We start from the raw sequence: 27541 nt of genomic DNA on the forward strand, positions 1-27541 counted from the left end.
ATTACAAAAAAAGGAGGTACCAGGCAAATATCTAAGGAAGAAATAATACCAATTCTCTACAATGTCTTTCAGAAAATAAAACAAAGGTAGTACTTCCTAACTCATACAAAGCCAGCATTACCCTAATACCAAAACCAGATAAAGATATTACAAGAAAAGAAAGCTACAGACCAATATTTGTCATGAAGACAGACATAAAAATCCTCTATAAAATATTAGCAAATTGAATCCAAGAATATATAAAATGAATTCTATACCACAATCAAGTGGGATTTATTCCAGGTATGCAAGGCTGGTTCAACATTTGAAAATTAATGTAATCAATCACATTAACAAGCTAAAGAAGAAATATATGATCAGAATAATTGAAGCATAAAAAAACATTTCACAAAATTCAAAACCCGTTCATGGTAAAAACTCTCAGCAAACCAGGAATAGAGGGCAACTTCTGCAACTTGATAAAGAACAGGTACAAAAATTCTACAGCTATTATTATGCTTAATCATGAGAAACTGGATGCTTTTTCCTTAAGATTAGAAACAAGGCAAAGATATACCCTCTCATCACTCTTCTTCAAGATTGTACTGGAAGTCCTAGCTAGTGCAATAAGAGGAGAAAGGGAAATAAAATATACAAATTGGAAAGGAAGAAGTAAAACTCTCTTTGTTCACAGAAGACATTGTTGTCTATGTAGAAAGTCACAAAGAATAAACAAACAAAAAAGCCCTGGAAATGATATATACAAAATTCATTTGCTTTCCTATATACCAGAAAAGAATAATTAGAATTTGAGATAAAAAACACAATGCCATTTTCAATAGCACCAAAAAGAGAGAAAATTAGATATAAATCTAACAAAATGTTTACAGGATCTACACAGAAAACTATAAAACTTGGATGAAAGAAATCAAAGAAGATCTAAATATATGGAGAAATATTCTGTGTTCACAGACCGGAAGCTTTGATAGTGTTAAGATGTCAGTTCTTCCCAACTTGATCTATAGATTCAATGCAAACCTAATCAAAACCCCAGCAAGCTATTTTGTGGATATGGACAAACTGATTCTAAAGTTTATATGGGTAAGCAAAAAAACCAGAATAGCTAACACAATACTTTAGAAGAAGAACGAAGTTGGACTGACACTACTCAACTTCAAGACTAACTGTAAAGCCACAATAACCAAAGCAGTGTGGTACTGGTGAAAGAATAGACAAATAGATCAATGGAACAGAATACTGAGCCTAGAAAATAGAGCCACACAAACATAGTTAACTGATCTTTGACAAAGGAGTAAAGGTAATTCAATGAAGAAAGGATAGTTTTTTCAACAAATTGAACAATTGAACATTCATATGCAAAAAAAAAAAGAAGAAGAATCTAGACACAGTCCTTTAACCTTTCACAAAAGTTAATTCAAAGTGGATCATAGGGACTGCCTTGGGGTCCAGTGGTTAAGACTCTGTGCTTCCACTGAAGGGGGCACAGGTTCAATCACTGGTCAGGGAACTCAGATCCCACATGCCACATGGCAAAAAAAAAAAAATGCGGATCATAGACCTAAATATAAAGTGTAATATTTTAAAACTCCTCAAAGAAAACATAGGACATAGGATAAAATGTATGTGACCTTGTGTTTTGCAATGAGTTTTTAAATATAACACCAAAAGTGCAACCCATGAAAGAAAAATATGGATAAATTCAACTTTATTAAAATTCAAAACTTCTGTGTGAAATACACTGTTTAGAGAATCAAAAGATAAGCCATAGACTGGGAAGAAATATTTGCAAACCACATATGTGATAAAGGACTTGTATCAAAAATATACAAAGAACTCTTAAAACTCAACAATAAGAAAACAAATAACCCAACTAAGAAATAGGCAAAACACCTGAACAGACACTCCATGAATCAAGATATACAGATGGCAAATAAGCATATGAAAAGATGCTTAACATCATACATCATTAGGTAATTGTAAATCAAAACAACAGTGTGATACCACTATGCACCTATTAGAATAGCTAAAATTTTTAAAAACTGAAAATACCCAGTGCTGGAGAGGATGTAGAGCTACAGGAACTCTTATTCATCATTGGTGGGAATGCAAAATGGGATGGCCACTTTAGAAGTCAGTTTAGAAGTTTCTCACAAAGCTAAGCATAGTTTTATCATATGATCTGACAATTGCACTCAGATATTTACCTAATTGATTTAAACCTACACCCACTTAGAAAGTGTCACAGTTCCAGCAGAGGCCAGTGAGTTCTTGGTGGCTCTTGAAAATCTGGGAGAAAGAGTGTAAACCTTGTACCAGGCCATACTCATATTCGCAGCAGTTCTCCAAAGTAAATAGCCTTTGGTGTGTTGGGAAAAATTAAAAATACATAAAAAATAAAAATAAAATAAAAACTTATGCCCATGCAAATACCTGCATAAGTGTTTGTAGTAGCATTATTATTGATCACCAAAACTGGAAGCAACCAAGATATCCTTCAATAGGTGAATGGATACACAAACTTTGGTACATTCATACACTGGAATATCATTCAGTGCTTGCTTTAAAAAAAAAAATCTATCAAACCACAAAACGACATGGGAAACCCTAAATGCACATTGCTTAGTGAAAGAAGCCAGCTTAAAAGAGCTTTATACTGTATGATGATTGATGATTATATGACATTCTGGAGTAGGCAAAACTATGGATATAATGATCAGTGGTTACCAGGGGATTGGAGGGGTGGGGGAATGAAGCACAGGGGACTTTTAGGGCAGAAAATAGTTGTATGATAATGTAATTGTATATACATGGCATTATACATTTGTCAAAACACATAGAAACTTATACCACAAAAAGTGAATTTAATGTATACAGTTTTTAAAAATAATTTAGGAGGTTGGTGATTCCAGGAAGGAATGCAGGTTGTGACAAGAGAATCTAACTGTATTACAAGTGTATGAGACAACTTCACTGAAGGGAATAGAAGGAATTGGTTCTGAATGAAGTAACTTTGGAAATGAGTGGAGTCTGTAAGACTAAAGGCACAAGGAACTGCACATAGCATTGTAATCTAGTTGATAAAGTTTGTTTCACATGGAGGTATGGGTTAACAATTCCAATGGAGTTATACATGTATACTGGAATTAAACAACTAAATAAATAGATTGCAGATGGTGGGAACCAGTTTTCTCACTGTTGGCATGGAAATTTAGAGATGAGCAAGGGAGAAGCCTAAGATGATCCATGGACATTGGTATGAAAAAGCTCTTAATGGCCAAAGGTAGAACAATTTGAGCAACAAAATAAAGTAGTATTGGATTATAACCTAAACTATAAAATGAATATCCATAAGTCTATATTGATATAAATAGATGACAATAAACTGATGGAGAAAAAAAACAAATTTCCTGTGCAGAAAAGTTCCAAATAATTTATGTAGATACTCTGCCATCAAGGAGGGGGAGCATAATGCTCCACTCCTTAAGTGTGGGCTTCACATACTAACATCTTTCCAAAGAGTACAGTAGAGCAGGGATCCCCAACGCTCGGACCACAGACCGATACCGGTCTGTGACCTGTTAGGAACCAGGCTGCACAGCAGGAGGTGAGCAACAGGTGAGCGAGTGAAGCTTCATCCGTATTTACAGCCGCTCCCCATCACTCGCATTACCACCTGAGCTTCACCTCCTGTCAGATCAGTGGCAGTATTAGATTCTCACAGGACTGCGAACCCTACTGGGAACTGCACATACAAGGGATCTAGGTTGCACAATCCTTATGAGAATCTAATGCCTGATGATCTGATGTGGAGCTGAGGTGGTGATGTTAATGCTGGGGAGCAGCTGCAAATACAGGTTATCATTAGCAGAGAGGTTTGACTGAACAGAAACCATAATAAATCAATTGCTTGCAGACTCACATCAAAACCCTATCAGTGAGGAGCTTCAAGATGGCGGAAGAGTAAGATGTGGAGATCACCTTCCTCCCCACAAATATATCAGAAATACATCCACATGTGGAACAACTCGTACAGAACACCTACTGAACGCTGGCAGAAGACCGCAGACCTCCCCAAAGCCAAGAAACTCCCCATGTACCTGGGTACAGCAAAAAAAAGAAAGAAAAAACGGAGACAAAAGAATAGGGACGGGACCTGCACCAGTGGGAGGGAGCTGTGAAGGAGGAAAGGTTTCCACACACTAGGAAGCCCCTTCGTGGGCGGAGGCTGCGGGTGGCGGAGGGGGGAAGCTTCAGAGCCACGGAGGAGAGCGCAGCCACAGGGGTGCAGAGGGCAAAGCGGAGAGATTCCCGCACAGAGAATCGGTGCTGAGCAGTATTCACCAGCCCGAGAGGCTTGTCTGCTCACCCGCCAGGGCGGGCGGGGGCTGGGAGCTGAGACTTGGGCTTCGGAGGTCAGATCCCAAGGAGAGGACTGGGGTTGGCTGCGTGAACACAGCCTGAAGGGGCTGGTGCGCCACAGCTAGCCAGGAGGAAGTCCGGGAAAAAGTCTGGAGCTGCCGAAAAGACAAGAGAGTTTTTCTTGCCTCTCTGTTTCCTGGTGCACGAGGAGAGGGGATTAAGAGCGCCACTTAAGGGAGCTCCAGAGACGCGAGCCGCAGCTATCAGCACGGACCACAGAGACAGGCATGAGACACTAAGGCTGCTGCTGCCGCCACCAAGAAGCCTGTGAGCAAGCACAGGTCACTCTCCACACCGCCCCTCCTGGGAGCCTGTGCAGTCCGCCACTGCCAGTGCCCCATGATCCAGGAACAACTTCCCCGAGAGAATGCATGGCGTGCCTCAGGCTGCTGCAAAGTCATGCTGACCTCTGCTGCCGCAGGCTTGCCCCACAACCGTACCCCTCTCTCCCCCAGGCCTGAGTGAGCCAGAGGCCCCGAATCAGCTGCTCCTTTAACCCCGTCCTGTCTGATCAAAGAACAGACACCCTCAGGCGACCTACACTCAGAGGCGGGTCCAAATCCAAAGCTGAATCCCGGGAGCTGTGTGAACAAAGAAGAGAAAGGGAAATCTCTCCCAGCAGCCTCAGGAGCAGCGGATTAAATCTCCACAATCAACTTGATGTACCCTGCACCTGTGGAATACCTGAATACACAACGAATCATCCCAAATTGAGGAGGTGGACTTTGGGAGCAATGATATATATATATATGTTTTCCCTTTTTCTCTTTTTGTGAGTGTGTATGTGTATGCTTCTGTGAGTGATTTTGTCTGTATAACTTTGCTTTTACCATTTGTCCTAGGATTCTGTCTGTCCGTTTTTTTTGTTTTTTTTTTTTATTACTTCAAAAATATTTTTTCTTAATAATTATTTTTTATTTTAATTATTTTATTTTATTTTACTTTATTTTATATTATTTTATTTTATCTTCTTCTTTCTTTCTTTCTTTTCTCCCTTTTAATTTGAGCTGTGTGGAGGACAGGCTCTTGGTGATCCAGCCAGACGTCAGGGCTGTGCCACTGAGATGGGAGAGCCAAGTTCAGGACACTGGTCCACAAGAGACCTCCCAGCTCCATGTAATCTCAAGCGGTGGAAATCTCCCAGAGATCTCCATCTCATTCGCTAAGACACAGCTCCACTCAACAACCAGCAAGCTACAGTGCAGTACACCCTATGCCAAACAACTAGCAAGACAGGAACACAAACCCATCCATTAGCACAGAGGCTACCTAAAATCATAATAAGGCCACAGACACCCCAAAACACACCACCAGACGTGGACCTGCCCACCAGAAAGACAAGATCCAGCCTCATCCACCAGAACACAGGCACTAATCCCTTGCACCAGGAAGCCTACACAACCCACTGAACCAATCTTAGCCACTAAGGACAGACACCAAAAACAATGGAAACTACGAACCTGCATCCTGTGAAAAGGAGACACCAAACACAGTAAGTTAAACAAAATGAGAAGACAAGGAAACACACAGCAGATGAAGGAGTAAGGTAAAAACCCACCAGACCTAACAAATGAAGAAGAAATAGGCAGTCAACTTGAAAAAGGAATCAGAATAATTATAGTAAAAATGATCCAAAATCTTGGAAATAGAATGGAGAAAATACAAGAAATGTTTAACAAGGACCTAGAAGAACTAAAGAGCAAACAAACAATGATGAACAACACAATAAACGAAATTAAAAATTCTCTAGAAGGGATCAATAGCAGAATAACTGAGGCAGAAGAACGGATAAGTGACCTGGAAGATAAAATAGTGGAAATAACTACTGCAGAGCAGAATAAAGAAAAAAGAATGAAAAGAATTGATGACAGTCTTAGAGACTTCTGGGACAACATTAAACACACCAACATTCGAATAATAGGGGTACCAGAAGAAGAAAAGAAAAAGAAAGGGACAGAGAAAATATTTGAAGAGATTATAGTTGAAAACTTCCCTAATATGGGAAAGGAAATAGTTAATCAAGTCCAGGAAGCACAGAGAGTCCCATACAGGATAATTCCAAGGAGAAACACACCAAGACACATATTAGTCAAACTATCAAAAATTGAATACAAAGAACAAATATTAAAAGCAGCAAGGGAAAAACAACAAATAACATACAAGGGAATTCCCACAAGGTTAACAGCTGTTCTTTCAGCAGAAACTATGCAAGCAAGAAGGGAGTGGCAGAACATATTTAAGGTGATGAAGGAGAAAAACCTACAACCAAGATTACTCTACCCAGCAAGGATCTCATTCAGATTTGATGGAGAAATTAAAAGCTTTACAGACAAGCAAAAGCTAAGAGAATTCAGCACCACCAAACAAGCTTTACAACAAATGCTAAAGGACTTCTCTAGGCAGGAAACACAAGAGAAGGAAAAGACCTACAATAATAAACCCAAAACAATTAAGAAAATGGTAATAGGAACATACATATTGATACTTACTTTAAATGTAAATGGATTAAATGCTCCAACCAAAAGACATAGACTGGCTGAATGGATAAAAAAACAAGACCCGTATATATGCTGTCTACAAGAGACCCACTTCAGACCAAGGGACACATACAGACTGAAACTGAGGGGATGGAAAAAGATATTCCATGCAAATGGAAATCAAAACAAAGCTGGAGTAGCAATTCTCATATCAGACAAAATAGACTTTAAAACAAAGACTATTACAAGACACAAAGAAGGACACTACATAATGATCAAGTGATCAATCCAAGAAGAAGATATAACAATTGTAAATATTTATGCACCCAACATAGGAGCAGCTCTATACATAAGGCAAACACTAACAGCCATAAAAGGGGAAATCGACAGTAACACAATCATGGTAGGGGACGTTAACACCCCACTTTCACTAATGGACAGATCATCCAAAATGAAAATAAATAAGGAAACACAAGCTTTAAATGATATATTAAACAAGATGGACTTAATTGATGTTTATAGGACATTCCATCCAAAAACAACAGAACACACTTTCTCCTCAAGTGCTCATGGAACATTCTCCAGGATAGATCATATCTTGGGTCACAAATCAAGCCTTGGTAAACTTAAGAAAATTGAAATCGTATCAAGTATCATTTCCGACTACAATGCTATGAGACTAGATGTCAATTAGAGGAAAAAATCTGTAAGAAATACAAACATATGGAGGCTAAACAACACACTACTTAATAACCAAGAGATCACTGAAGAAATCAAAGAGGAAATCAAAAAATACCTAGAAACAAATGACAATAAAAACACAATGACCGAAAATCTATGGGATGCAGAAAAAGCAGTTCTAAGAGGGAAGTTTATAGCAATACAATTCTACCTCAAGAAACAAGAAACATCTCAAATAAACAATCTAACCTTACACCTAAAGCAAATAGAGAAAGAAGAACAAAAAAACCCAAAGTTAGCGGAAGGAAGGAAATCATAAAGATCAGATCAGAAATAAATGAAAAAGAAATGAAGGAAACGATAGCAAAGATCAAAAAAACTAAAAGCTGGTTCTTTGAGAAGATAAACAAAATTGATAAACCATTAACCAGACTCATCAAGAAAAAAAGGGAGAAGACTCAAATCAATAGAATTAGAAATGAAAAAGGAGAAGTAACAACTGACACTGCAGAAATACAGAGAATCATGAGAGATTACTGTAAGCAAATATATGCCAATAAAATGGACAACCTGGAAGAAATGGACAAATTCTTAGAAATGCACAACCTTCCGAGACTGAACCAAGAAGAAATAGAAAATATGAACAGAGCAATCACAAGCACTGAAATTGAAACTGTGATTAAAAATCTTCCAACAAACAAAAGCCCAGGACCAGATGGCTTCACAGGTGAATTCTATAAAACACTTCCAGAAGAGCTAACACCTATCCTTCTCAAATTCTTCCAAAATATAGCAGAGGGGGAATACTCCCTAACTCATTCTACGAGGCCACCATCACTCTGATACCAAAACCAGACAAAGATGTCACAAGGAAACAAAACTACAGGCCAATATCACTATTGAATATAGTTGCAAAAATCCTCAACAAAACACTAGCAAACAGAATCCAACAGCACATTAAAAGGATCATACACTATGATCAAGTGTGGTTTGTCCCAGGAATGCAAGGATTCTTCAATATATGCAAATCAATGAACATGACACACCATATTCACAAATTGAGGTAGAAAAACCATATAATCATCTCAATAGATGCAGAGAAAGCTTTCCACAAAATTAAACACCTATTTATGAAAAAAACCCTCCAGAAAGTAGGCATAGAGCGAACTTTCCTCAACATAATAAAGGCCATATATGACAAACTCACAGCCAACATCGTCCTCAATGTTGAAAAACTGAAACCATTTCCGCTAAGATCATGAACAAGAAAAGGTTGCCCACTCTCACCACTATTATTCAACATAGTTTTGGAAGTTTTAGCCACAGCAATCACAGAAGAAAAAGAAATAAAAGGAATCCAAATTGGAAAATAAGTAAAGCTGTCACTGTTTGCAGACGACATGATACTATACATAGAAAATCCTAAAGATGCTACCAGAAAACTACTAGAGCTAATCAATGAATTTGGTAAAGTAGCAGGATACAAAATTAATGCACAGAAATCTCTTGCATTCCTATACACTAATGATGAAAAATCTGAAAGAGGAATTAAGGAAACACTCCTATTTACCACTGCAACAAAAAGAATAAAATAGCTAGGAATAAACCTACCTAAGGAGACAAAAGACCTGGATGCAGAAAACTATAAGACACTGATGAAAGAAATTAAAGATGATACAAACAGATGGAGAGATATACCATGTTCTTGGATTGGAAGAATCAACATTGTGAAAATGACTCTGCTACCCAAAGCAATCTACAGATTCAAGGCAATCCCTATCACACTACCACTGGCATTTTTCACAGAACTGGAACAAAAAATTTCACAATTTGTGTGGAAGCACAAAACACCCCAAGTAGACAAAGCAATATTGAGAAAGAAAAAGGGAGCTGGAGATCAGGCTCCCTGACTTCAGACTATACTACAAAGTTACAGTAGTCAGACAGTATGGTACTGGCACAAAAACAGAAATATACATCAATGGAACAGGATAGAAAGCCCAGAGACAAACCCACATACATATAGTCACCTTATTTTTGATAAAGAAAGCAAGAATATTCAGTGGAGAAAAGACAGCCCCTTCAATAAGTGGTGCTGGGAAAACTGGACAGCTACATATAAAAGAATGGAATTAGAACACTCCCTAACACCATACACACAAATAAACTCAAAATGGATTAAAGAACTAAATGTAAGGCCAGACACCATCAAACTCTTAGAGGAAAACATAGGCAGAACACTCTATGACATAAATCACAGCAAGATCCTTTTTGACCCACCTCCTAGAGAAATGGAATAAAAAACAAAAATAAACAAATGGGACCTAATGAAACTTAAAAGCTTTTGCACAGCAAAGGAAACTATAAACAAAATGCAAAGACAACCCTCAGAATGGGAGAAAATATTTGCAAATGAAGCAACTGACAAAGGATTAATCTCCAAAACATACAAGCAACTCATGCAGCACAATATCAAAAAAACAAACAACCCAATCCAAAAATGGGCAGAAGACCCAAATAGACATTTCTCCAAAGAAGATATACAGATTGCCACAAACACATGAAAGAATGCTCAACATCATTAATCATTAGAGAAATGCAAATCAAAACTACAATGAGATATCATCTCACACCGGTCAGAATGGTCATCATCAAAAAATCTACAAACAATAAATGCTGGAGGGGGTGTGGAGAAAAGGGAACCCTCTTGCACTGTTGGTGGGAATGTTAATTGATACAGCCACTATGGAGAACAGTATGGAGGTTCCTTAAAAAACTAAAAATAGAACTACCATACAACCCAGCAATCCCACTACTGGGCATATACCCTGAGAAAACCATAATTCCAAAAGAGTCATGTACCACAATGTTCACTGCAGCTCTATTTACAATAACCAGGACATGGAAGCAACTGAAGTGTCCATCAACAGATGAATGGATAAAGAAGATGTGGCACATATATACAATGGAATATTACTCAGCCATAAAAAGGAACGAAACTGAGTTATTTGTAGTGAGGTGGATGGACCTAGAGACTGTCATACAGAGTGAAGTACGTCAGAAAGAGAAAAACAAATACCGTATACTAACATATATATATGGAATCTAAAAAAAAAAAGAAAAAGAAAAGAAAATGGTCAGAAGAACCTAGGGGCAACATGGGAATAAAATGCAGACCTACTAGAGAATGGACTTGAGGATACGGGGAGGGGGAAGGGTAAGATGGGACAAAGTGAGAGAGTGGCATGGACATATATACACTACCAAACGTAAAATAGATAGCTAGTGGGAAGCAGTCGCATAGCACAGGGAGATCAGCTCGGTGCTTTATGACCACCTAGAGTGGTAGGATAGGGAAGGTGGGAGGGAGGGAGATGCAAGAGGGAAGAGATATGGGGACACATGTATATGTATAACTGATTCACTTTGTTATAAAGCAGAAACTAACACACCATTGTGAAGCAATTATACTCCAATAAAGATGTTAAAAAAAAAACCCTATCAGTGAGTGACAAGTAACAATTAAGCTGCATCTGGTGCCAGGCTTTATAGTGGCAAGTGAGTTGATGTACTTCAATTGTACAGCTGCATCTGGTGGCAGGCTTTAAGTCAGAATCCAACACTTATTTTAGTCCGCACATGGCCCACCCATCATTTTATTCACCACTTCCGTCTATGTCTCTTTTCCACGCTGTGCACTTGTCTCAATCACAGTTTTGGTAAGCCCACAAGCTAACCCTCACCGAAATGCGTAAATAAGAAACGTTGCTGGAGAGCTTCTTTGAAAAGGGGAAAGACCCAATGATGAGACAGCACAAGACTCTAAGACTGCCAACAAAAAGAAAGCTGAATTTAAAAGAAAATACCAAGAGTCCTACTTAAATTACAGTTCATTGCAACAGGTGATTCACATTCTCCAAGCCTGCTTTGTATAATTTGTGGTGACCGTCTCTCCAACGAAGCCATGAAATCTTCAAAACTGCTTTGCCACATCAAGACCAAGCACCCTGCATTATAAGACAAGACTTTAGACTTTTTCAAAAGAAAAAAATGTGAACATGAAGAACAGAAGCAATTATTGAAGACCACCACTTCATCAAATATGTCTGCACTAAGAGCATCATTCTTAGTGGCTAACCATATTGCTAAAGCTAAGAAGCACTTTACTATTGGTGAAGAGTTGATCCTGCCTGCTGCTAAGGACATTTCTTGTGAAATTTTAGGAGAGGCTGCAGTTCAAAAGGTGGCACACAGCTAGCTGGGAGGGAGTCCAGGAAAAAGTCTGGACCTGCCAAAGAGGCAAGAGACCACTGTTTCGTGGTGCATGAGGGGAGAGGATTCAGAGCACCGCCTAAAGGAGATCCAGAGACGGGCGCGAGCTGCAGCTATCAGTGTGGACCACAAAGACGGGCATGAAATGTTACGGCTACTGCTACAACCACCAAGATGTCTGTGTGCAAGCACACGTCACTATCCACACCTCCCCTCCTGGGAGCCTGTGCAGCCCACCACTGCCAGGGTCCTGTGATCCAGGGACAACTTCCCCAGGAGAACACAGCACCTCAGGCTGGTGCAACGTCACGCGGCCTCTGCCACTGCAAGCTCGCCCCGCATTCCGTACCCCTCCCTCCCTCCGGTCTGAATGAGCCAGAGCTCCCGGATCAGCTGCTACTTTAACCCTGTGCTGTCTGAGCAAACAACAGACGCCCACAGATGACCTACATGCAGAGGCGGGGCCATATCCAAAGCTGAACCCCAGGAGCTGTGAGAACAAAGAAGAGAAAGGGCAATTTCTCGCAGCAGCCTCAGGAGATGCGGATTAAATCTCCACAATCAACTTGATGTACCCTGCATCTCTGCAATACCTGAATAGACAATGAACCACCCCAAAACTGAGGCAGTGGACTTTGGGAGCAACTGTAGACTTGGGGTTTACTTTCTGCATCTAATTTGTTTCTGGTTTTATGTTTATCTTACTTTTGTACTTAGAGGCTATTATCATTGGTAGATTTGTTTACTGATTTGTTTGCTCTCTTCTTTATATATATAGATAGATAGATTTCTTCCCCTTTTTCTCTTTTTCTGAGTGTGTATGTATATGCTTCTTTGGGTGATTTTGCCGTTATAACTTTGCTTTTACCATTTTTTCTAGGGTTCTGCCTGTCCTTTTTTTTTCATTTGTCTTAGTATAGTTTTTAGTACTTATCATTGGTGGATTTGTTTTTTGGTTTGGTTGCTCTCTTCTTTCTTTCTTTCTTTTTTCTTTTCTTTCTTTTTTTAACTACCTTTTAATTCTTATTTACTTAAAAAAAATTTTTTAATTTTAATAGCTTTATTTTATTTTGCTTTGTTTTATTTTTCTTTCTTTCTTTCTTTTTTTCTCCCTTTTCTTCTGAGCCGTGTGGCTGACAGGGTCTTGGTGCTCCAGCCAGGTGGCAGACCTTTGGCTCTGAGTGGGGAGAGCTGAGTTCAGGACAATTGGTCCACCAGAGACCTCTCAGCTCCACGTAATATAAAATGGCAAAAGCTCTCCCAGAGATCTCCATCTCAACACTAAGACCCAGCTCCACTCAATGACCAGCAAACTACAGTGCTGGACTCCCTACACCAAACAACTAGCCATACAGGAACACAAACCCACCCATCAGCAGAGAGGCTGCCTAAAATCATTAAAAGATCACAGACACCCCAAAACACACCACCGGATGCGGTCCTGCCCAAAAGAAAGACAAGAACCAGCCTCATCCACCAGAACACAGCCACCAGTCCCCTCCACGAGGAAGCCTACACAACCAACTGAACCAACCTTACCCACTGGGGGCAGACACCAAAAACAACGGGAACTATGAACCTGCAGCTTACAAAAAGCAGACCACAAATGCAGTAAGTTAAGCAAAATTAGAAGACAGAGAAACACACAGCAGATGAAGGAGCAAGGCAAAAACCCACCAGACCAAACAAATAAAGAGGAAACAGGCAGTCTTCCTGAAAAAGAATTCAGAGTAATGATACTAAAGATGATGCAAAATATTGGAAATAGAATGGAGAAAAAATAAGAAATGTTTAACAAGGACCTAGAAGAACTAAAGAGCAAACAAACAATGATGAACAACACAATAAATGAAATTAAAAATTCTCTAGAAGGAATCAAGAGCAGAATAACTGAGGCAGAAGAACGGATAAGTGACCTGGAAGATAAAATAGTGGAAATAACTACCGCAGAGCAGAATAAAGAAAAAAGAATGAAAAGAATAGAGGAAAGTCTCAGAGACTTCTGGGACAAAATTAAACACACCAACATTCGAATTATAGGGGTCTCAGAAGAAGAAGAGAAAAAGAAAGGGACTGAGAAAATATTTGAAGAGATTATAGTTGAAAATTTCCCTAATATGGGAAAGGAAATAGTCAATCAAGTCCAGGAGTGCAGAGAGTCCCATACAGAATAAATCCAAGTAGAAACATGCCAAGACACATATTAATCAAACTATCAAAAATTAAATACAAAGAAAAAATATTAAAAGCAGCAAGGTAAAAACAACAAATAAAAAACAAGGGAATCTTCATAAGGCTAACAGCTGATCCTTCAGCAGAAACTCTGCAAACCAGAAGGGAGTGGCAGGACATATTTAAAGTGATGAAGGGGAAAAACCTAAAATCAAGATTACTCTACCCAGCAAGGATCTCATTCAGATTTGATGGAGAAATTGAAATCTTTACAGACAAGCAAAAGCTAAGAAAATTCAGCACTACCAAATCAGCTTTGCAAAAATGATAAAGGAACTTCTCTAGGCAGGAAAGAGAAGAGAAGGAAAAGACCTAGAATAACAAACCCAAAACAATTAAGAAAATGGTAATAGCAACATACATATCGATAACTACCTTAAATGTAAATAGATTAAATGCTCCAACCAAAAGACATAGACTAGTTGAATGGATACAAAAACAAGACCTGTATATATGCTGTCTACAAGAGACCCATTTCAGACATAGGGACACATACGACTGAAAGTGAAGGGATGGAAAAAGATATTCCATGCAAATGGAAATCAAAAGAAAGCTGGAGTAGCAATTCTCATTTCAGACAAAAATAGACTTTAAAATAAAGACTATTACAAGAGACTGAGAAGGACACTACATAATGATCGAGGGATCAATCCAAGAAGAAAATATAACTATTGTAAATATTTATGCACCCAACGTAGGAGCACCTCAATACATAAGGCTAATGCTAACAGCCATAAAAGGGGAAATTGACAGTAACACAATCTTAGTAGGGAACTTTAACACTTCACGTTCACCAATGGACAGATCATCCAAAATGAAAATAAATAAGGAAACACAAGCTTTAAATTATACATTAAACAAGATGGACTTAATTGATATTTATAGGACATTCCATTTAAAAAAACAGAATACACTTTCTTCTCAAGTGCTCACGGAACATTCTCCAGGATAGATCATACCTTGGGTCACAAATCAAGCCTTGGTAAATTTAAGAAAATTGAAATTGTATCATGTATCTTTTCCAACCACAATGCTATGAGACTAGATATTAATTACAGGAAGAAATCTGTAAAAATTATAAACACATGTTGGCTAAACAATAAACTACTAAATAACCAAGGGATCACTGAAGAAATCAAAGAGGAAATCAAAAGATACCTAGAAACAAATGACAATGAAAACATGACGACCCAAAACCTATGGGATGCAGCAAAAGCAGTTCTAAGAGGGAAGTTTATAGCAATACAATCCTACCTCAAGAAATAAGAAATATCTCAAATAAACAATCTAACCTTACACCTAAAGCAATTAGAGAAAAAAGAACAAAAAAACCCCAAAGTTAGCAGAAGGAAATAAATCATAAAGATCAGATCAGAAATAAATGAAAAAGAAATGAAGGAAACAAGAGCAAAGATCAATAAAACTAAAAGCTGGTTCTTTGAGAAGATAAACAAAATTGATAAACAAATAGCCAGACTCATCAAGAAAAAAAGGGAGAAGACTCAAATCAACAGAATTAGAAATGAAAAAGGAAAAGTAACAATGGACACTGCAGAAATACAAAGGATCATGAGAGTTTACTAAAAACAACTGTATGCCAATAAAATGGACAACCTGGAAGAAATGGACAAATTCTTAGAAATGCACAACCTTCCAAGACTGAACACAGAAGAGATAGAAAATATAGACAGACGAATCACAAGCACTGAAATTGAGACTGTGATTAAAAATCTTCCAACAAACAAAACCCAGGACCAGATGGCTTCACAGGTGAATTCTATTCAAACATTTAGATAAGACCTAACACCTATCCTTCTCAAACTATTCCAAAAAACAGCAGATGGAGGAACACTCCCAAACTCATTCTACGAGGTCACCATCACGCTGATACCAAAACCAGACAAAGATGTCACAAAGGTAGAAAACTACAGGCCAATATCACTGATCAGCATAGATGCAAAAATCCTCAACAAAGTACTAGCAAAGAGAACCTAACAGCACATTAAAAGGATCATACACTATGATCAAGTGGGGTTTATCTCAGGAATGCAAGGATTCTTCAGTATAAGCAAATCAATCAATGGGATAAACCATATTAACAAATTGAAGGAGAAAAATTATATGATCATCTCAACAGATGCAGAAAAAGCTTTCCAAAAAATTCAACACCCATTTATGATAAAAACCCTCCAGAAAGTAGGCATAGAGGGAACTTACCTCAACGTAATAAAGGCCATATATGACAAACCCACAGCCAAAATCGTTCTCAATGATGAAAAACTGAAACCATTTCCTCTAAGATCAGGAACAAGACAAGGTTGCCCACTCTCACCACTATTATTCAACATAGTTTTGGAAGTTTTAGCCACATCAATCAGAGAAGAAAAAGAAATAAAAGGAATCCAAATCAGAAAAGAAGAAGTAAAGCTGTCACTGTTTGCAGATGACATGATACTATACATAGAAAATCCTAAAGATGCTACCAGAAAACTGCTAGAGCTAATCAACGAATTTGGTAAAGTAGCAGGATACAAAATTAATGCACAGAAATCTCTTGCATTCCTATACACTAATGATGAAAAATCTGAAAGAGGAATTAAGGAAACACTCCCATTTACCATTGCAACAAAAAGAATAAAATACCTAGGAATAGACCTACCTAAGGAGACAAAAGACCTGGATGCAGAAAACTATAAGACACTGATGAAAGAAATTAAAGATGATACAAACAGATGGAGAGATATACCATGTTCTTGGATTGGAAGAATCAGCATTGTGAAAATGACTATAATATCCAAAGCAATCTACAGATTCAATGCAATCCCTACCAAACTACCACTGGCATTTTTCACAGAACTAGAATGAAAAATTTCACAATTTGTATGGAAACACAAAAGATCCCAAATAGCCAAAGCAAACTTGAGAAAGAAAAACGGAGCTGGAGGAATCAGGCTCCCGGACTTCAGACTATACTACAAAGCTACAGTAATCAACACAGTATTGTACTGGCACAAAAACAGAAATATAGATCAATGGAACAGGATAGAAAGCCCAGAGATAAACCCACGCACATATGGTCACCTTATTTTTGATAAAGGATGGAAGAATATACAATGGAGAAAAGACAGCCTCTTCAATAAGTGGTGCTGGGAAAACTGGACAGCTACACATAAAAGAATGAAATTAGGACACTCCCTAACACCATACACAAAAATAAACTCAAAATGGATTAAAGAACTAAATGTAAGGCCAGACACCATCAAACTCTTAGAGGGAAACATAGCAGAACACTCTATGACATAAATCACAGCAAGATCCTTTTAGACCCACCTCCTAGAGAAATGGAATAAAAAACAAAAATAACCAAATGGGACCTAATGAAACTTAAAAGCTTTTGCACAGCAGAGGAAACTATAAACAAAATGAAAAGACAACCCTCAGAATGGGAGAAAATATTTGCAAATGAACCAACTGACAAAAGATTAATCTCCAAAATTTACAAGTAGCTCATGAAGCTGAATATCAAAAAACAGACAACCCAATCCAAAAATGGACAGAAGACCTAAATAGACATTCCTCCAAAGAAGATATACAGATTGCCAACAAACACATGAAAGGATGCTCAACATCACTAATCATTAGAGAAATGGACATCAAAACTACAATGAGATATCATCTCACACCGGTCAGAATGGCCATCATCAAAAATTCTACAAACAAGAAATGCTGGAGAGGTTGTGGAGAAAAGGGAACCCTTTTGCACTGTTGGTGGGAATGTAAATTGATACAGCCACTATGGAGAACAGTATGGAGGTTCCTTAAAAAACTAAAAATAGAACTTTCATATGACGCAGCAATCCCACTACTGGGCATATACCCTGAGAAAACCATAATTCAAAAAGAGTCATGTACCACAATGTTCATTGCAGCTCTATTTACAATAGCCAGGACATGGAAGCAACCTAAGTGTCCATCGACAGATGAATGGATAAAGAAGATGTGGCACATATATACAATGGAATATTACTCAGCCATAAAAAGAAATGAAATTGAGTTTTTTGTAATGAGGTGGATGGACCTAGAGTCTGTCATACAGAGTGAATTTAGTCAGAAAGAGAATAATAAATACTGTATGCTAACACATATATATGGAATCTAAAAAAAGAAAAAAATGGTTCTGAAGAACCTAGGGGCAGGACAGGAATAAAAATGCAGACATAGAGAATGGACTTGAGGACACGGGGAGGGAGAAGTGTAAGCTGGGACGAAGTGAGAGAGTGGCGTGGACTTATACATACTACCAAATGTAAAATAGATAGCTAGTGGGAAGCAGCCTCACAGCACAGGGAGATCAGCTTGGTGCTGTGTGACCACCTAGAGGGGTGGGATAGGGAGGGTGGGAGGGAGACGCAAGAGGGAGGAGATATATGTATATGTATAGCTGGTTCACTCTGTTATAAAGCAGAAACTAACAAACCATTGTAAAGCAATTATACTCCAATAAAGATGTTTAAAAAAAAGAAAGATCTGCTTAAATCAGCAAGTCAATTTTTCTGCATGGTCAATGCACAATGTTACAAAATCATGCTTGGGTAAACGATCCGTTCAAAGTGTAAGATAGACCAATGGATTTTGATGAAATGGAGTATAAAAGTTCATTGATATAGTTCCAGATTTCACATAGTAACTAATCTTTAAGAAACTAGTACTCGCAAATTTTGGTGTGAAATTAAAGAAGTATATCCATACTATCTGAAAAGGCTATTAAAATTCTCCTTTTTCCAACTACATATCTGAGTGAGGGTGGATTTTCTTCATATTTTTCAACCCAAACAACAAATCGCAACAGAGTGAATGCAAAAGTGGATATGAGAATCCAGCTATTTTCCTTTTTTTTTTTGATAGAAGTTTATTTTATTATTAAAGTATAGTTGATTTACAATATTGTGTTAGTTTCAGGTGTACTGCACAGTGATTCAGTTTTTTTGCAGATTATATTCCATTATAGTTTATTACAGGATATTGGGTATAATTACCTGTGCTATACAGTAAATCCTTGTTGCTTATCTATTTTATGTATAGTAAATAGTTTGTATCTGTTAAAAATAAATTAAATAAATAAACATAAAAAAAAGAAGGTGGCATGTGTTCCTCTTTCAGCTAGCACCATAACTAGACAAACTGATGAAATAGCAGAGGATATTGAGGCACAATTGTTAGAGAGGATTAATGAGTCTACTGGTACGCAATCGAGGTTGACGAGTCTACTGATGTTGACAACGAGGCAACAATGCTTGTTTTTGTGCGATACATTTTTCAAGAGGATGTGCACTTTTGTTGCCAACCAACACCACAGCTGCAGAGCTATTCAAGTCTTTGAGTGATTGCATATCAGGAAAACTGAATTGGTCATTTCGTGTCGATATATGCATGTACAGAGCGGCTGCCACGACTGGACGACTTTCTGGTTTCACTACTCAGGTCAAAGTGGTCGCTTCTGAATGTAAGTCTACGCACTGTGTCATCCATAGAGAAATGCTGGCTAGCTGAAAAATGTCACCTGAACTTAACAACGTTTTGCAGGATGTGATTAAAATTATCAACCACATTAATGTACGTGTCCTTAACTCACGTCTGTTTGCGCAGCTCTGTGAGGAGATGGACGCGGAGCACACACGTCTTCTCTTACACACAGAAGTGAGATGGCTTTCTAAAGGTAGATCACTGGCCAGAGTTTTTGAGTTATGAGAGCTGCTCCAGAGATTTCTTTTAGAAAACAGTCACCACTGGCAGCACATTTCAGTGACACAGAATGGGTCGCAAAACTTGCATACTTGCGTGACATATTCAACCTGCTCAACGAACTCAATCTGTCACTTCAGAGGAGAACGATAACTGTGTTCAAGTCGGCAGATAAAGTGGCTGCATTCAAAGCCAAACTGGAATTATGGGGGCGATGAGTGAATGTTGGGATTTTTGACATGTTTCAAACATTCGCAGAGATTTTGAAAGAGACTGAGCCAGGGCCTTCTTTCTCCCAGCTGGTAAATGATCACCTATCTCAGCTTTCAAAAGAGTTTGAGGGTACTCCCCTGGTAGTGCAGTGGTTAGGAATCTGCCTGCCAATGCAGGGGACACGAGTTCGATCCCTGGTCCAGGAAGACCCCGCATGCCGCAGAGCAGCTAAGCCCGTGCACCACAACTACTGAGCCTGTGTGCCAGAAGTACTGAAGCCTGGGCACCTAGAGCCCGTGCTCCACAACAAGAGAAGCCACCTCTATGAGAAGCCTGTGCACCACAACGAAGAGTAGCCCCCGCTCGCCACAACTAGAGAAAGCCCGGGCAGCAACGAAGACCCAACGCAGCCAATAAATAAATAAATAAATAAATTTTTTAAAGTAAAAAAAAAAGAGTTTGAGCATTACTTCCCAACCACAAAAGACCCCCGAACTGGGAAGGAATGTATCCGCGACCCATTTGTGAATAAGCCAGGTGAATCGACTTTGTCCGTGCTAGAAGAGGATCAACTGCTTAAGATCACAAATGATGGTGGCCTTAAAAGTGTGTTTGAGACAACTTCAAATCTCCATAAGTTCCAAATTAAAGTCAAGGCAGAATATCCTGAGATTGCCACAAAAGCACTGAAAAGCCTGCTTCCATTTCCAACATCCTATCTTTGTGAAGCAGGGTTTTCTGCAGTGACAGCAACTGAAACGAGATTACAGAGTAGACTGGACACAAGCAACACACTTCGGGTGTCACTGTCTCCCAGCACCCTCAGATGGGATCATCTAGTTGCAGGAAAACAAGCTCAGGGCTCCCACTGATTCTGCATTATGGTGAGTTGTGTAATTATTTCATTATATATTACAATGTAATATAACTAGAAATAAAGTGCACAATAAATATAATGTGCTTGAATCATCCCAAACCATTCCCCCTACTCCAGTCTGTGGAAAAATTGTCTTCCCTGAAACCGGTCCCTGGGGACCACTGCAGTAGAGAAAGGAGAGCAAAAGAGTAAGTTTACAGTGGAGATAAACACCACCTGATAAACACCACCTCAGGAAGGTCAACATCAACAGATAAAAATCATGCTGATAGTATGTATCCTTGATATGATGTGATGAAAATGGCACTTAAAGTGTGCTCTTCCTCCCAATAATCCATAACTCCAGTTTTATCTTATCTCCTGTCTAAGAAAAACATCAGACAAATTCCAATAGTGGGACATCCTACAGAATACCTGACCAGTACTCCAGAGTTCTCAAGGAAAGTCTGAAAACCTGCCACAGACAAGAGAAGCCTAAGGAGACGTGACAACTACCTGTAATGTGGGATCCCAGCTGGGACCCTGAAACAGAAAAAGGACATTAGGAAAAAACTAAGGAACTCTGAAGAAACTTTGGACTTTGGTTAATGTATTGGTTCATTAATTTAAAAAAAAAAGTTCCAAACTTATGTAATATGTTGATGATAAGGAAAACCACGTGCAGAATTATAGGAATCTCTGTAATGTCTTCTCAATTATTCCGTAGATTTGAAACTTTTCTGAGAAAATGAAGTCTATTTTTAAATATTTGATAAACCAAAAGGTGACATAGTCCATCTTACTGTGGTTCTTATTTACATTGTTTTGATTAAAGGTGATGTTAAACAGCTTTTCACAGGTTTTTTGCCCATGGATATTTTTCTTGCATGATTTTCCTGTTCGTGTCCTTTGCCCATTTTTCTACTGGAATATTTATCTCTTTAATAGGTTGTTAGATGAAGGAAATTAACCTTTATCTGTCACATGTGCTCTTTTCCAATTTGTCATTGTCTTTAAATCTTGTTTATGGCACTTTCTGCTGCATGGAAATTTTGCATTTTTATATAGTCAAATCTGTCGATCTTCCCTTTATGGTTTGTTCATTTCAAATCATGCTTGAAAAGGCTTCTGCTACCTTGAGATTATAGAAATGTTCCCTCATGTTTCCTTCTACTGGGTTTATGGTTTCATTTTTTTTCAAATTTTATATTTTTATACCCCAAATTTGTATGATATAAAGAGATAAGCACTACTCCAGCTCTATTTTCTAAATAATTAGCTAGTAGTCCCAATAGTGTTTATTGAATATTTCTTTTCCCTAGAAAACTGCTGTGACTTTTATAACACAATAAATTACACATTTGGCTTTTTCTGGATTTTCTATTTTGTTTTTGCATGATTAAAAATAATTAACAGACTTTATTATATTATTACAGTTTTAGATGTACAGAATAATTGAGCAGATAGTACAGTGAGTTCCATATACCCACCCCCTCTTTCCACCCCTGCATATAGTTTTCCTTATCAGTAATGTTTTGCATTGGTGGGGTGCATTTGTTTCAATTAATTAATCAGTATGGATAAATTTCTCAGTATGAATTTTAATTGGCATTTCTCTATGAGTGAGGTGGAAAATCTTTTTTTTTTTTTATTTAACATCTTTATGGGAGTATAACTGCTTAACAATGGTGTGTTAGTTTCTGCTTTATAACAAAGTGAATCAGTTATACATATACATATATCCCCATATCTCTTCCCTCTTGCGTCTCCCTCTCTCCCACCCTCCCTATCCCACCCCTCTAGGTGGTCACAAAACACCGAGCTGATCTCCCTGTGCTATGCGGCTGCTTCCCACTAGTTATCTATTTTACATTTGGTAGTGTATATATGTCCATGCCACTCTCTCACTTTGTCCCATCTTACCCTTCCCCCTCACCGTATCCTCAAGCCCATTCTCTAGGAGGTCTGCATCTTTATTCCCGTCCTGCCCCTAGGTTTTTCATGACCTTTTTTTTTTTTTTTTAGATTCCATATATATGTGTTAGCATACGGTATTTGTTTATCTATTTCTGACGTACTTCACTCTGTATGACAGATTCTAGGTCCATCCACCTCACTACAAATAATTTACTTCCTTTTTATGGCTGAGTAATATTCCATTGTATATATGTGCCACATCTTCTTTATCCATTCATCTGTCGATGGACACTTAGGTTGCTTCCAAGTCCTGGCTATTGTAAATAGAGCTGCAATGAACATTGTGGTACATGACTCTTTTTGAATTACGGTTTTCTCAGGGTATATGCCCAGTAGTGGGATTGCTGGGTCGTATGGTAGTTCTATTTTTAGGTTTTTAAGGAACCTCCATACTGTTCTCCATAGTGGCTGTATCAATTTACATTCCCACCAACAGTGCAAGAGGGTTCCCTTTTCTCCACACCCTCTCCAGCATTTATTGTTTCTAGATTTTTTGATGATGGCCATTCTGACCGGTGTGAGATAATATCTCATTGTAGTTTTGATTTGCATTTCTCTAATGATTAATGATGTTGAGCATTCTTTCATGTGTTTGTGGCAATCTGTATATGTTCTTTGGAGAAATGTCTATTTAGGTCTTCTGCCCATTTTTGGATTGGGTTGTTTGTTTTTTTGATATTGTGCTGCATGAGTTGCTTGTATGTTTTGGAGATTAATCCTTTGCCAGTTGCTTCATTTGCAAATATTTTCTCCCATTCTGAGGGTTGTCTTTTCGTCTTGTTTATGGTTTCTTTGCTGTGCAAAAGCTTTTAAGTTTCATTAGGTCCCATTTGTTTATTTTTGTTTTTTATTCCATTTCTCTAGGAGGTGGGTCTAAAAGGATCTTGCTGTGATTTATGTCATAGAGTGTTCTGCTATGTTTCCCTCTAAGAGTTTGATGGTGTCTGGCCTTACATTTAGGTCTTTAATCCATTTTGAGTTTATTTTTGTGTATGGTATTAGGGAGTGTTCTAATTTCATTCTTTTATGTGTAGCTGTCCAGTTTTCCCAGCACCACTTATTGAAGAGGCTGTCTTTTCTCCACTGAATATTCTTGCCTCCTTTATCAAAGATAAGGTGACCATATGTGCGTGGGTTTGTCTCTGGGCTTTCTATCCTGTTCCATTGATGTATATTTCTGTTTTTGTGCCAGTACCATACTGTATTGATTACTGTAGCTTTGTAGTACAGTCTGAAGTCAGGGAGCCTGATTCCTCCAGCTCCCTTTTTCTTTCACAAGATTGCTTTGTCTATTCGGGGTTTTTTTGTGTTTCCATACAAATTGTGAAATTTTTTGTTCCATTTCTGTGAAAAATGCCTCTGGTAGTTTAACAGGGATTGCATTGAATCTATGGCTTGCTTTGGGTAGTAGAGTCATTTTCACAACGTTGATTCTTCCAAACCAAGAACATGGTATATCTCTCCACCTATTTGTATCATCTTTAATTTCTTTCATCAGTGTCTTACAGTTTTCTGCATACAGGTCTTTTGTCTCCTTAGGTAGGTTTATTCCTAGATATTTTATTCTTTTTGTTGCAGTGGTAAATGGGAGTGTTTCCTTAATTCCTCTTTCAGATTTTTCATCATTAGTGTATAGGAATGCAAGAGATTTCTGTGCATTACTTTTGTATCCTGCTACTTTACCAAATTCATTGATTAGCTCTAGTAGTTTTCTGGTAGCATCTTTAGGATTCTCTATGTATAGTATCATGTCATCTGCAAACAGTGACAGCTTTACCTCTTCTTTTCTGATTTGGATTCCTTTTATTTCTTTTTCTTCTCTGATGGCTGTGGCTAAAACTTCCAAAACTATGTTGAATAATAGTGGTGAGAGTGGGCAACCTTGCCTTGTTCCTGATCTTAGTGGAAATGGTTTCAGTTTTTCACCATTGAGAATGATGTTGGCTGTGGGTTTGTCATATATGGCCTTTATTATGTTGAGGAAGGTTCCCTCTATGCCTACTTTCTGCAGGGCTTTTATCATAAATGGGTGTTGAATTTTGTGGAAAGCTTTCTCTGCATCTATTGAGATGATCATATGGTTTTTCTCCTTCAATTTGTTAATATGGTGCATCACATTGGTTAATTTGCGTATATTGAAGTAGCCTTGCATTCCTGGGATAAACCCCACTTGATCATGTTGTATGATCCTTTTAATGTGCTGTTGGATTCTGTTTGCTAGTATTTTGTTCAGGATTTTTGCATCTATGTTCAGTGATATTGGCCTGTAGTTTTCTTTCTTTGTGACACCTTTGTCTGGTTTCAGTGTCAGGGTGATGGTGGCCTCGTAGAATGAGTTTGGAAGTGTTCTTTCCTCTGCTATATTTTGGAAGGGTTTGAGAAGGATGGGTGTTAGCTCTTCTCTAAATGTTTTATAGAATTCACCTGTGAAGCCATCTGGTCCTGGGCTTTTGTTCGTTGGAAGATTTTTAATCACAGTTTCAATTTCAGTGCTTGTGATTGCTCTGTTCATATTTTCTATTTCTTCCTGATTCAGTCTTGGAAGGTTGTGCATTTCTAAGAATTTGTCCATTTCTTCCAGGTTGTCCATTTTATTGGCATATTGTTGCTTGTAGTAATTTCTCATGATCCTTTCTATTTCTGCAGTATCAGTTGTTACTTCTCCTTTTTCATTTCTAATTCTATTGATTTGAGTCTTCTCCCTTTTTTTCTTAATCAGTCTGGATAACGGTTTATCAATTTTGTTTATCTTCTCAAAAACCAGCTTTCAGTTTTATTGATCTTTGCTATTGTTTCCTTCATTTCTTCTTCATTTATTTTTGCTCTGATCCTTATGATTTCTTTCCTTCTGCGAACTTTCGGGTTTTTTTGTTCTGTCTCTAATTGCTTTAGGTGTAATATTAGCTTGTTTATTTGAGATGTTTCTTGTTTCTTAAGGTAGGATTGTATTGCTATAAACTTCCCTCTTAGAACTGCTTTTGCTGCATCCCATAGGTTTTGGGTTGTCATGTTTTCACTGTCATTTGTTTCTAGGTATCTTTTGATTTCCTCTTTGATTTCTTCAGTGATCTCTTGGTTATGAAGTACTGTATTGTTTAGCCTCCATGTGTTTGTATTTTTTAAAGATTTTTTCCTGTAACTGATATCTAGTCTCATAGCATTGTGGTCAGAAAAGATACTTGATACGATTTCAATTTTCTTAAATTTACCAAGGCTTGATTTGTGACCCAAGATATGATCTATCTTGGAGAATGTTCCATGAGCACTTGAGGAGAAAGTGTGTTGTGTTGTTTTTGGATGGAATGTCCTATAAACATCAATTAAGTCCATCTTGTTTAATATATCATTTAAAGCTTGTGTTTCCTTATTTATTTTCATTTTGGATGATCTGTCCATTAGTGAAAGTGGGGTGTTAACGTCCCCTACCATGATTGTGTTACTGTCGATTTCCCCTTTTATGGCTGTTAGTGTTTGCCTTATGTATAGAGCTGCTCCTATGTTGGGTGCATAAGTATTTACAATTGTTATATCTTCTTCTTGGATTGATCACTTGATCATTATGTAGTGTCCTTCTTTGTGTCTTGTAATAGTCTTTGTTTTAAAGTCTATTTTGTCTGATATGAGAATTGCTACTCCAGCTTTCTTTTGATTTCCATTTGCATGGAATATCTTTTTCCATCCCCTCAGTTTCAGTCTGTATGTGTCCCTAGGTCTGAAGTGGGTCTCTTGTACACAGCATATATATGGGCCTTGTTTTTGTATCCATTCTGCCGGTCTATGTCTTTTGGTTGGAGCATTTAATCCATTTACATTTAAGGTAGTTATCGATATGTATGTTCCTATTACCATTTTCTTAATTATTTTGAGTTTGTTATTCTAGGTCTTTTCCTTCTCTTGTGTTTCCTGCCTAGAGAAGTTCCTTTAGCATTTGTTGTAAAGCTTGTTTGGTGGTGCTGAATTCTCTTAGCTTTTGCTTGTCTGTAAAGCTTTGAATTTCTCCACCAAATAGAATGAGATCCTTGCTGGGTAGAGTAATCTTGATTGTAGGTTTTTCCCCTTCATCACTTTAAATATGTCCTGCCACTCCCTTCTGGCTTGCAGAGTTTCTGCTGAAAGATCAGCTGTTAACCTTATAGGGATCCCTTGTATGTTATTTGTTGATTTTCCCTTGCTGCTTAATATTTTTTCTTTGCATTTAATTTTTGATAGTTTGACTAATATGTGTCTTGGTGTGTTTCTCCTTGGAATTATCCTGTATGGGACTCTCTGCGCTTCCTGGACTTGATTATTTCCTTTCCCATATTATGGAAGTTTTCAACTATAATCTCTTCAAATATTTTCTCAGTCCCTTTCTTTTCTCTTCTTTTTCTGGGATCACTATAATTCGAATGTTGGTGTGTGTAACGTTGTCTCAGAGGTCTCTGAGACTGTCCTCAATTCTTTTCATTCTTTTGTCTTTATTCTGCTCTGCAGTAGTTATTTCCACTATTTTATCTTCCAGGTCACTTATCCATTCTTCTGCCTCAGTTATTCTGCTATTGATCCTTTCTAGAGAATTTTTAATTTCATATATTGTTTTGTTCATCACTGTTCATTTGCTCTTTACTTCTTCTAGGTCACTGCTAAACGTTTCTTGTATTTTCTCCATTCTATTTCCAAGATTTTGGATCAT

General features: G+C 37.9%; 1 protein-coding gene and 1 long non-coding RNA gene across 2 annotated transcripts in view; one reads left to right on the forward strand and one right to left on the reverse strand.

The window, feature by feature from the left end:
• LOC309652361 overlaps positions 1-21713 on the reverse strand; it is a 93620-nt gene extending 71907 nt beyond the window's left edge. The window contains exon 1 of the long non-coding RNA XR_014258686.1: positions 19771-21713. This is a non-coding gene — a long non-coding RNA (uncharacterized lncRNA). The remainder of the gene's footprint in view (positions 1-19770) is intronic.
• LOC309652332 (uncharacterized protein) lies at positions 4776-19782 on the forward strand. Its single transcript, XM_082446042.1, has 2 exons — positions 4776-11820; positions 19220-19782. Exon 1 carries the CDS (start codon positions 6046-6048, stop codon positions 7177-7179), a length of 1134 nt encoding a protein of 377 aa, XP_082302168.1. The 5' UTR covers positions 4776-6045; the 3' UTR covers positions 7180-11820; positions 19220-19782.
• Positions 21714-27541: the final 5828 nt, after the last annotated feature.

Source organism: Balaenoptera physalus (assembly GCF_965194825.1).
Source record: "Balaenoptera physalus genome assembly, chromosome: X".
NCBI lineage: Eukaryota > Metazoa > Chordata > Mammalia > Artiodactyla > Balaenopteridae > Balaenoptera > Balaenoptera physalus.

Coding starts and splice junctions, on each gene's coding strand:
- LOC309652332 (XM_082446042.1), top strand. CDS start 6,046: ATGATCCAAAATCTTGGAAATAGAATGGAGAAAATACAAGAAATGTTT.